Source organism: Vidua macroura, chromosome 2, assembly GCF_024509145.1.
Source record: "Vidua macroura isolate BioBank_ID:100142 chromosome 2, ASM2450914v1, whole genome shotgun sequence".
In the NCBI taxonomy this organism is placed as follows: domain Eukaryota; kingdom Metazoa; phylum Chordata; class Aves; order Passeriformes; family Viduidae; genus Vidua; species Vidua macroura.
Genome location: NC_071572.1, coordinates 116,368,130 through 116,378,761, shown reverse-complemented (window position 1 = coordinate 116,378,761; position 10,632 = coordinate 116,368,130). Strand labels below are relative to the sequence as shown.

Sequence of the window (10,632 nt, the reverse complement as noted above, 5' to 3'; positions counted from 1 at the left end):
TCCAGGTGCTGCTGCTGTGTCCCCAGGGCTGGGGCAGCTCTGCAGGTGGGCTCTCACCTGGGCACAGGGGCAGAATCCCCCTCTCCTGCTGCCCACACTGAGGGATCAGCCCGGCACAGAGGGATTTTGTGATGCCAGCACACGCAGCTGGGACGTGTCCCAGGCTGGAAATGGGGACAGTGGCCCCGTGTCACAGGGGCTGTTTCACTCCCGTGCCCCCCCTGCAGCCGTAGTAGCCGTGGGGGCTGGATCAGTGGCCCAGGAGTGGCGGTGCCACGGGGAGGTGCCGCTGAGTGAGCGCTGCGGGGTCACAGGCACAAGGGATGAGGATGCAGTGGGGTGTGTGGGGCTGCATCCTTCTCCTCCCCAGCCCTTGGGAGCTGGGCTTTGTGCTGGAATTAACGGAGGGATGGAGGGGCTGAACCCCTGGCTTAGGAGCTGCGAGCCAGGCGTGGCTCCTGCTCTGCACATCAAGCAGCACCAGGGATTGTGTTCAGCCACCTCGAGGCGCCAAGCGGGGCTGGCAGTGCCTGACCCTCTGCTGGGCCCTTCCCAAGTGGAGATGCCTCGTCCCACGAATCCGTGATGCAGAGGAGGGAGCTGCTCTGCCCGCACAAATGGTGGTTCTCTTGCAGAGGAGCAGGATCTTTGGGGCAGCTTTGTCCCTTCTGTGTCCCACTGTGCCACACCCAGGGGCTGGAGCTCCTGGCTGGAAAGGCAGGGAGGCCAAGGGGAGCTGGTGACACCCCTGGGCAGCTCTCCAGGGGGACACAATCCTTCCTACCCCCAGAGGTGCCCGAGGCTCAGCGTTCCCTCCTCGTCCTCACTCACCCACAGGCCACAGGCTGGTTTTTCACTGCCTTTATTAGACTTCAAAGAGGTTTTTTGTATTTTTTTTTCCCCTTTCCGGGAGCAGGTGCGCAGCAGGAGGGAGGCAGGGAGTGCAGGAGAGGATGAGGATGGTGTGTTGGGATATCCCAATCCCCTGATGGGCACTGATGAACTGACCCGGGGCTCTAAAGGCAGGAGCAGGCTGGGGTGCTGGTGTCACTGGTGGTTTTCTATCCAGCTGTGGGGTTTGTAATTCCTAAATTCAATGTCAGTCGTGGTTCCAGGGTTCCTGGCAGCTGTTCATCACCTCTTCCATCGTCCTATCAAAACCCTGAGCTGCTGCTTGTCCCCTGGCCTGACCGTGTGTCCCCCCTCAATCCCAAATCCCTGCTGTGAAGATCCCGGCTTGGCTGCCAGAAAGGCTCCCTGGTCCTCATGGAGAGCTGCCCTTCTCCCCCTCCCAAAAACCAGGGTGAAACTGAGGATGCTGGGTGTCCCTCCCACTCGGCTGGAGAGGTGGGGATATTCCCTGGGCTCTTCTCAGCCTGATTCCCAGGGGTTTAACTCCAGTTCCTGAAGGTTTTGCACCATTTCTCCACCTTGGCCAGGCCCAGGGGACCGGTGCAAGTTGGAAAGGGGTGGAAATCCTGCAAAGGTTTTTATCCTCCTCAATCTTTTACCCACCTCTTGAGCATCCCTGTGGTGCCCTCTGGTGCTGGAGCCTCTCCCCCAAAAAAACACTTTAAAAGCCTCTGCATTGTGGGGTTCACCCAGCCAAATAACATCCAGCCACTTCCCCCCAAATTAAATAAGTCCCCCTTGCTCCCAAACCCGGAATTTCTGCAGCCAGCTCCCTGTGGAGATTGGGGATGGGGAAGCTCTGCCGACAGCCCCGGCAGCTCCCGGGCCCTTTGCCGATGGGAATCGGGTGCTGTGGGGTTCTGGAGTGGGTTTTGGGGGGCTCTGAAGCACTTGGGGGTTATTTAATGCCGAAGCTGGGGCTGGGAACGGGGCCTGTGCGGGAGTCTGTCCCCGGGGTGTTGTGGGGAGGCTGAGGGGGGCTCAGGGCAGGTTCCAAGGCAGGGCTGGGGAGCAAAGGGGAGCCGTGGCCCAGCCTGGTGGCCACTAAAACCAGCAGGGCATCCACATGAAGGAGCCCAGGGCGGCGCCGGTGGCGGCCCCGGCCAGCAGCCCCAGGGCCATCTGGTCCCCGGAGACGCGGTAGGGATCCTCGCGCACGATGACGTGGGTCACGCCGGGAGCTGCCAGGGAAAACGGGTGTGAGTGGGGGGGGGGAATGGCCTTGGCCACCCCCCCCCCGGGGCCACCGGGCCACCCACCTCCGTACTGGTGGCCGTAGTGGCCGGAGCTGATGTAGGCGGCCTGGTGGGAGTCCAGGGGCACCGTCTGGTAGTAGTCGTCGTCGTAGGGGTCGTACACGTGCACCTGCAGCAGCGGGCGTGGGGGACTTTGGGGTCAGGCTGCCCCGGCGGGGCACAGGGCCCTGGGTCCCTTGGGTGGGGAATCTGAGCAGTCCCAAGGGCTGGGGACAGCCTGTGCTCAGGCCACCCTGACTCTGCCCCTTCCTTGTCACTTTAACAGTGTCCTTGCCACCTTAGCAGTGTCCCTGCCACTTCAACAGTGTCCCTGCCACCTTAACAGTGTCCCTGCCACCTTAACTCTGCTCCCATTCCCTTCACCTGTCCCTGCCACCTTAACAGTGTCCCTGCCACCTTAGCAGTGTCCCTGCCGCTTCAACAGTGTCCCTGCCACCTTAACAGTGTCCCTGCCACCTTAACTCTGCTCCCATTCCCTTCACCTGTCCCTGTCACCTTAACTGTGCCCCTGTCACCTTAACCGTGTCCCCATTCCCCTTAACTGTCTCACTATAACCTTAACATCGTCCCTGTCACCTTACCCATGTCCCTGTCACCTTAGCTGTGTTCTTGTCACCTCAACTCTGCCTCCATCCCCCTTAACAGTGTCCCTGTCACCTCAACTCTGCTCCTATTGCCCCTACCTGTCCCTGTCACATTAACTGTGCGTCCTTGTCACCTTAACTGTGTCCCACCACGTCAACCCTGCCCCCTTAATGGTGTCCCTGTCACCTTAACAGTGTTCTTGTCTCCTTACCTGCGTCCCCTGTGTCCCTGTCACCCTCCACCAGTGCACAGGTTCCCCGTGGCTCTGTCACCTGCCATCAGTGGTGGCATCCAACCCCTCCCCACCTTCTTCCCCGTGGCTCCAGGGACCTTACTCCCTGTGCCCCGAGGCTGCTCTGTGGGTGTTGGGGAGCCCCCGCCAAGCTCAGGGTTGGGGTAACCTCTCCCTGCCCAAATCCCAAATCCCAAATCCCGTGCCGGGACGGTGTCCCTGCTCAGGGGGACAAAGCCTCACCGGGGTGGATTTAGCCTCCAGCACGGCCATCTTCCAAGCACTGCAAACAAAACAGAGGCACTCGTTTTTGGTGGGTGCTGGAGGGGTGGGAATTGTCCCCTTCCTCCCCGTGGGGACCTGGATGTGGCACTGTTCTTTAATTCCCTATTAAATGAGTGCTGGGCTAACACTTGGGATTGGGAATGTGCTGGGAGGTACCTGACACCAGAGGGATGGGCACAAGGCAGTCCCTGGGAATGGCCCTGGCTAAAACAAGGGCAGGCAGGAAAAGGACACCTAAATTTGGGGGGAAGAGCACGTAATGGATGAATTTGCACTCAGCTGAGGTCAAGCTCAGTTGATGAAGTTCTGCTTGGCCACAGCATGTTTCCCTCCATCCAAGTTCAGCTGAACGTTTGCCACTGCTAATTTTAAAAATTTTTATTTTTTAAAAAAATCAATTTGTATAAAAATAAATTATTTTTAAAATTTAATTTCTAATTTCTTTTAGGAATAAACAGAAGTGGAACAGTGCTAAAAAGGGCAGTTTGCCTCGAGCCAGTGAGAGCTTCACATTCAGACTTTTTATTTCCAAATAGTGCTGAAAACCCTTCTCCTCAGTCAGGCCAAGGGGGGATTTCTTATCCATGAGGAGCCTCCCCCATCAGGACACCGACTGCTTAAAACCAGCTGCTTTTGGCTCTGGATTATTCAGTGAGAGCCCCAAATCTCCCTCCTGCACCTTTGGCCCTGCAAGTGTGTTTGAGAACAGGGGCTGGGGGCTGGTTTAGCCAAGGGTGGGATGTGGTGGGAGCGGGCCAGGGCTCTCCTGCGGGCCAGGCCCTTTCCAGGCTGGGATAACTGGGATGGAAAAGTCGCTTACACGGCGTCGTCCTCGCTCTCGGCACACAGCGTGGTCTTGGAGCCGTCCCGCAGCACCACGGTCAGCAGGCAGTCCCGGCTCCTCCCCTCGGGCGGCTGCACGTCTGGGAAGGGAAGGGATGGGGTGGGATCCAGCCTCAGCCATAGGAGATGTCCCACAGACCCTCCCCAGGCTCCAAATTCCTCCTGGCACAAGAGCTGGTGGGTTTAGTTTTGGCTCCGTCTCCACGTGGAGGATGCGGTCAGGCTCTCACAGGTTAAAAGCCGACACGAGGAACGAGCTGATGGGCAGAAACCTCCACCCCCATGGCAGAAAGAACATGGAAGGGTAGCAAATTGCCAAAAATCTGCTCAAGGCCATGAGGCCAAGCTGCCTGTGCTCTGAACTTGCCAGAGCGCACCCAAATTTTGTAGGAGCAGGAGATGCTCATTGCTGGAGTGGGATCGTGAGCTCCAGCAAGAGCAAAACCTTAAATCCCTGAGGCTCGTGCGTCTTCCCCCGTTCTGAAGCTTGGCAGGACCCCGTGGTGAGCACAAAGCTGTGGGATTGTGCTCCCACGGCCGCTCCCAGCCCGAGAAAGGCGCTTTGTGCGGCGGCCGTGGGCTGCGGGGCCCCGCCAAGCTGCTGCTTTGTTCCCCTTGTTTGTGCGAGACGTGAGCGATGAGTCAGGGCCGTGGGATCCTGTTTGCTACAAGCACAAACCAGGAGGAGAGTTCCTCCTTCCTTCCTTCCTTCCTTGCTTCCTTCCCTCCTTCCCCCAGGAAAAGCAGTGGCAGAGACCATCCAGGAGACGATCCTCCTGGCTGGGAGCGAGGAGGGGTGAACGAGGCAGCCTGGGGGTTATTCATGGGCTGTTTTGGGGCTCTGCTGGGTGCGCACAGGTTTAAGAGGGGTGCGGCCACACGAGGGATGGGGTTGGGAATGCAGGGCTCGGGAGCAGGGGCTCGGCTCACCTTTGCACTCGCGGCCGATCCGCACGTCCCGGCAGCTGTACTTGATGTGGATCCGGCCGTCCATGTCCCGCTGCGTCTCGTCGTGGTAGTAAACCAGGCTGCCATCCAGGTAGAGGACGAACCAGTTCCTCTTCCAGCGGCGCAGGATGGAGCCTGGTGGGACGGGGAGCAGGTGAAGGAGCCCAGCGAGCCCGGCGGGACGCGGCCGGCGCTCTCACAATCTCATCCCCCAAACCTGGATCCCTCCCGTGAAGCCGCTGCGTCCCACAGGGCACCTGTGCCTGGCACCAGCGTCCGGGGCAGCGTGAGCAGGTGGCTTTAAGTGGGAAAAGGCTGCCAAAAAAGCCATCAGGCCGCTGGGTGCTGCCCTGCCGAGCGCACGGGAGCGGATCCAGCCCCGGACACGGAGCCGCGTGTGTTTTCATGGCAGGCAGCCCCTCTCTCCGCTGACGTAAATCCGCGAGCGGCTGAGCCACAATCCCCCTGCTGCCGTGGATTACCCGCCCGGGTCGGGGCTCCCTGTGTCCCCCACACCCCACCTCCTCCCAGCAAACCTCTCCGGGTTTTTCTGGGGGGGCTCCCAAGCTGGAAAGTTCAAGAGTGGCACTTACTCTGCCGCCAAAGCCAACCGCTCTTCACCAGCGCCATGGCTGCCGCAGGCTTCGCCGGATCTGCTGGGATGGGAACAACAACGGGGTTCAAACGGCAGCTCCTGCCTCGCCCCCGGCTCTGCCCATGGCTCCGGGGATGGGGATTCACCCGTGCTGCTCCCGGTGTTTTTGGGGGATGAGCTCAGTGCCCGGGTTAATCAGGGTTCCGTCATCTGGGAAACGTCGCGAAGGAGGCGCTCCGGCCACCTTTCCTTCTGCCTTTAATCTCATTGGGATTTAGGGATTATCGGCCCGTGGAGGTAAGTGGAGAAATCCGGGCCGCGTATGAAAACAGGCAGTGCCTCCCCACAGCCCCGGTAACTTTCCATGCTAAGCGACACCTACACTTGTTTATTTTCCCTGCCTGGATGGAAATTAGTCCTTAATAAGGCCATGAAGTCATCGCTCCCCAGGTCCCCGAGCAGAGCCAACACCCCAGGGACAGGCAGGAGCAGTTCCCTGGCCACGGCCCCCGTATCCGCTGGGAATCCCAGCTCCCAGTGATGGGAACTCGGCACCCTGGGATGGCCTCCAGGATCTCCCACCAGCTCTGGGGGCACGGCAAGGCACAGACACCCCCCCAGCACCTCTGAGTGCTGGGACCCCTGAGTATCCAGGTCCCCATGGAGTTTGCAGCCCCGGTACCATCACCCGTACTGCCACATCCCCGGGAAATCCCAGCCCACGGATACCCCCATCCCCTGGCACCCTCAGCCTGCACTGCCCACATCCCCGGGAAATCCCAGCCCATGGATAACCCCCATCCCCGGGCACCCCCATCCCTGTGCCACCCTCATCCCGCTCTGCTCACAGTCCCTCGGTACCCACATCTGGCGCCCTCATCCCACATCCCTGACACCTTCCCCGCTCCGTAGCCACATTTTGTGGCGCCGTTCCTGCCCCCCTCAGGGGGGTACCGGCCCCACCCCGGGCACTCTCCGTGCCCCGTCCCCCCCTCTCCCCGCTGTGCCCGGTGCCCCCGGCCCCCCGAAGCCGCCCCGCGCATCCCTCACCGGGCGGAGGCGGCGGTGCCCGTGCCCGCTGCGGGATGCGCTGCGCTCCGCTCCCGCCGCCCGGCTCTGCCCGCCCGCGCGGCTCGCCGGGAGCTGTAGTCCGGCACCGGCATCCCCCCAGTGCTGCCCGCCGGGAAAATCCCCCGCTTTCCAGAGGTTTAGCCCCCAAAAAAAAAAAGCCGCTGCGCGGCGGGGATGTCCGTGCTTCATCCAGCAGCTCCCATCCGCGCTCTCTCCTCAAATCCCCCCCTTTTCCTCCCGGTACGGAGCGCATCCAGCAGTGCGGGTGCCCCTTGGAGGGGGCTCAGCCCCAGCAGGACCCCCGAATTTGGGGGTCTAGGGGTGGAGCTGCTGCCCCGCACCGAGCTGGGCACGGGAAAATCCTGGGGCATGCGGGATTTTCCTCCGGTGCTGGGAATGGGTCTGAGGAGGTGTTTGGTGCCAAATATCATAAACCAGGAAAAACCCACGTTTTGAGCACCCAAGTGCTCATCTGAAATAAATTTCCAAGTGGAGTGAGCAATCCTCTGGGTCAAAATCAAGGCTTGTCCTGGCTTCTGGTGGAATCAGAACGGTCCTGGGCTCTGGGACAGCAGGTTGGATTATCTGGGGAAGTCAAGGCAAAAGTCAGGTGACAGCTGAGGCTGGCCTCTTAATAAAAGATGTTTATTGAACACATGGCAACGTTTTAATATATATTAAAAAAATTTATTCCAGCACATTTTTCAATGCAAAGCCCTTTCCCCTCCTCTCCCTCCCTCGAGCGCTGGCTTTAATTCCTTTTTTTAGAAGGAATTAAGTTAATCCAGCAGCCTGCTGGATGATCCCAAAGGAGTTAAAAAGGAATCACCCCCTCAGCCAGGCCACACTCACAGCCTTGTGCATCCTCCCCGTGCTGGTTATGGGCCTGCAAAACATCCCGGTGCTGCTGAATATTCCCAAAATCATTTGGGAAATTATTTGGAAATCTGGCTGGGCCAGAGACTTTGTCCTGCCATGAGTCCGGAAAAAAAGTTCCCTTAGGAAGGGGTTTGGGCTGAAATTTGGATTTATCCTGCGTTATCCACTGGATTGGGCTGCCTCTCCATACAGACATTAATTGGAATTAATTATTGTCAAAACTTTTCCATTGTGCTTTTCCTCTTGGGAAGGAAATGGTGCCGGTGTGGGATTTGGGGGGCTTGGTCTATTTTTTTTTTTTTTTTTGGTCAGCTAGGGTGAGGTTTTTTTAATGTTAAATAGGATAAATGTGGGGCATGCTGGGTGGAAATGGTGACCCAAGGAGCCAGGAGATGATTTCCAGCCAGCGAAAGGAGAGGATGCCCTGTGGGAAGAGAAGAGCCAGGTCCTGCATTCCTCCCCGCAGCTTTCCGCAGCAGCTGGGCGTTGTTTAATAAAATCCATGAACTTCGATGCCTCTGGTTCGTCTTTCCCCCAGCCCGGTGAGGATCTCCCCGGTCCCAGCCGCAGCCTTGCCTTTTGGGAATTTCCGAAACTCTTGCCACGTCTCAGGAAATCCCCGTTTTCCACAGGGGGTCTCCGCAGATTCCAGGGAGCTCTGGAGGGTTCAGAGCTGAGCCTGGGGACAGATCCTGCTGCTCCTGTCATCCCCACTCTCGGGACAGGTGGGCACCTGCTTAAATCCCTCGGGAGGCTCCTTTTCCTGCAGCCGAGCGTGTCCCACCGCTGCCGCTGGAATGCCGCAGGAGGGATGTTCCCTCTGGCACCTCTGGCATCCCTCCAGAGCCATCCCAGCGCAGGGCAGGGGAAGGAACGGAGCCTTGGCACCCCCGTCCCCACTCCCCCATTCCACATCCCCGGCTCAGGCACCGCAGCGCCGATCGCCACCCAAAACAGCAGCAAAACACACGGAACCGCCGTTGTGAGGGGTCTGGCGGGGGGCACTCCCTGGAGGAGACCCGCGGGATGCTCCATCTCGTCCCAAGTTACTCCTTCCCTGCCCTCAGCAGGGTGAGGGGCCCTCGGCAGCAGGGGCAGAGCTCTGTGGGGGCGGCACGCAAGGCCGGGCCCCGCGGCTCCCCGCTCCCCTCGCGGTTCGCGGCCCCGCGCCGGCCAGGCGACCCGGGAAGGGTCTCCCGGAGCCGGGATCAGATCGCGGATCGCCCCGGAGCCCCACCTGGCACATCCCGGTGGGATTCCCGCAGCGGCCTGCTGCCTCCCAGCAGCCTTCACGGACTACAGCTCCCGTCATGCCTCGCCGAACTACAACTCCCGCCATGCCCGGCGGCTCTACCCCTGCCGTACTACACCTCCCGGCACGCCCCGCGCCCGTCCGGGCCCTGTCGCCTTATGTCCTTCCCCCTCCTGCAGCGCGGACTACGCTACCCATGATCCCTCGCGCGGGGCGGCCAGCGGTGAGCCGCGGCGGCGGGGCGCGGAGCATGCCGGGAGCTGTAGTCCCCGCAGCGGCGGCGGCTGTAACGGTCCCGCTGGTGGTACTGCCCCCCCCCTACCCCCCCCCCCCCCCATTCCCGGCTGGCGGCTGCGGGAGCAGCGGGAAGAGGAGGAGGAGGAGGAGAGGGAAAGGGAGAGCTGCTGCACCGGCACAGGGGCCGCCGCCGCCCGAGCAGCCGCAGGTGAGGGGAGGGGAAGGGAACGGGGGACACCCCCGGCTGACAGCGGCGGGAAAGGGGCACGGCGGTGATGGAGGGGGGCGGCCGGCGGCTGCCCCGGAGCGCACAGGGAGGGGGCGGTGAGGGAGCATCCCCCCAGCCCCGGGCGGAGGGAGCCCGGCAGAGCCCGCTGTGTCCCCCCGGGGCGCACGGAGCCCGCTGTGTCCCCGCGGAGCCTGCTCTCCCCGCGGGCTCTGCCGGGTGTCCCCTCACGCAGCGCATCCCCCCTCAGCGCAGCCTGCTGTCCCCCCCACCCACCCCCCAGCCTGTTGCCCCCCAAAACCCGCCGTGCCCCCTTGGCAGGGGCAAGCCTGTTCCCCCGCCCCAGGCTCAGCCCCGTCCGTGGGAGCAGGGCACGGGATGCCCGGGCTGGGGGTGCATCCCCCAGGGCTGGGCGAGCCCCCCAAAATCTCCCGAGGGGCACGTGGGGCCGGCAGCGGAGGCGCCGGGCACATGGAGCGGAGCCGCGGGCAACTCCGGGGCGACGGCCGGGGCCGGGCTGAGCCGCCAGCCCTGTCCCGCAGCCCCCCCGCCCCTCTTTTCGGGGGGCCAGAGGCTTTTGAAGCGGGGATAAAATGGTTAAAGGTTCGCGGAGCGGGGGGATGTCGGCGCGCAGCATCCGCAGGAATGAAAGCGGGGACGTCCAGGTTGGGAAATGCGAGGCGGCGTTGGGATTTTTCTGCCTGGATAAAATGCGTGTTCCGGTGTTTGTTTGTTTTTTTTTTCTTTTAATAAAAATGTTGATTTCTTCCCCCCCCCCCCCCCCTTTTTTTTTTTAATTTTTAAATTTTTTTTAAATGTCTTTTTACTAATGATTTTCTCGCATGCTCTGTTGTTGGCATTGTGGTGTTCAGGGCAGCGAAGTCCCTCGCTATATCGTGGGTGAATAATGCCAAAAAGGAGCTTGGTTTCAGTCCTTTATAGAAAGCAGGGGAGCCTGGAAGTATGGAAATGAAATAAATATTCATTAGCAGGCAGAGGTTTTGTACCGGCTTGGGTCTGGGGGGCATTTTTGCCCCCCACTGCACATGGTGATGAGCTTTTGGGTTATGGTTTGTATCTCCATAGGCTGAATTTTATTTATTTGGTGCTCGTTATTGTCAAGTGCACAAAAATGAGCAGGTTGAGGGTATTTTTTTCCCCTCTCTCCTGGACAAAGGCATGTTGTGCTAAGCAGAAAGAAACCCCAGAAAGATTCTATTTCTGTTTTAATCCGAATATGATTTAAGATGCAGTGGTGTGTTTATTTTTGCTGTTAAATAGTGATGGAGGAAGTCAGAGCCTTTTTTTTTT

At 60.2% G+C, this 10,632-nt stretch overlaps 2 protein-coding genes across 6 annotated transcripts in view; one reads left to right on the top strand and one right to left on the bottom strand.

Moving 5' to 3' along the window:
• Nucleotides 1–846: 846 nt before the first annotated feature.
• On the bottom strand, nucleotides 847–8,933 carry PLEKHB1 (pleckstrin homology domain containing B1). Of its 4 annotated transcripts, XM_053971267.1 has the most exons (8): nucleotides 8,844–8,933; nucleotides 7,177–7,312; nucleotides 5,655–5,714; nucleotides 5,044–5,196; nucleotides 4,091–4,193; nucleotides 3,229–3,268; nucleotides 2,172–2,277; nucleotides 847–2,093 (listed from the first exon to the last, which is right to left on the bottom strand). In XM_053971267.1, exons 3-8 carry the CDS (start codon nucleotides 5,689–5,691, stop codon nucleotides 1,957–1,959), a joined length of 576 nt encoding a protein of 191 aa, XP_053827242.1. In that variant the 5' UTR covers nucleotides 5,692–5,714; nucleotides 7,177–7,312; nucleotides 8,844–8,933; the 3' UTR covers nucleotides 847–1,956. The 4 variants fall into 4 exon arrangements, with proteins under 4 accessions (XP_053827242.1, XP_053827243.1, XP_053827240.1 ...); XM_053971268.1 differs by lacking the exon at nucleotides 8,844–8,933 and having other exon boundaries at nucleotides 5,655–5,717; XM_053971265.1 differs by lacking the exons at nucleotides 7,177–7,312; nucleotides 8,844–8,933 and adding an exon at nucleotides 6,707–7,141 and having other exon boundaries at nucleotides 5,655–5,717.
• A 239-nt stretch (nucleotides 8,934–9,172) lies between these two features.
• Nucleotides 9,173–10,632, top strand: part of FAM168A (family with sequence similarity 168 member A) — a 129,174-nt gene continuing 127,714 nt past the window's right edge. Inside the window, exon 1 of one of the 2 annotated variants that reach the window (XM_053970243.1) lies at nucleotides 9,173–9,303. The gene's annotated coding sequence lies outside the window, so the exon portion shown is untranslated. The remainder of the gene's footprint in view (nucleotides 9,304–10,632) is intronic. The other variant, XM_053970242.1, reaches the window with a different exon arrangement.

Coding starts and splice junctions, on each gene's coding strand:
- PLEKHB1 (XM_053971265.1), bottom strand. CDS start 6,980: ATGCGCTCCGTACCGGGAGGAAAAGGGGGGGATTTGAGGAGAGAGCGC. Junction 5,718..6,706: donor GGCACCGCCGCCTCCGCCCG/GTGAGGGATGCG, acceptor TTCCCATCCCAG/CAGATCCGGCGAAGCCTGCG. Junction 5,197..5,654: donor CGGTTGGCTTTGGCGGCAGA/GTAAGTGCCACT, acceptor CCGTCCCACCAG/GCTCCATCCTGCGCCGCTGG.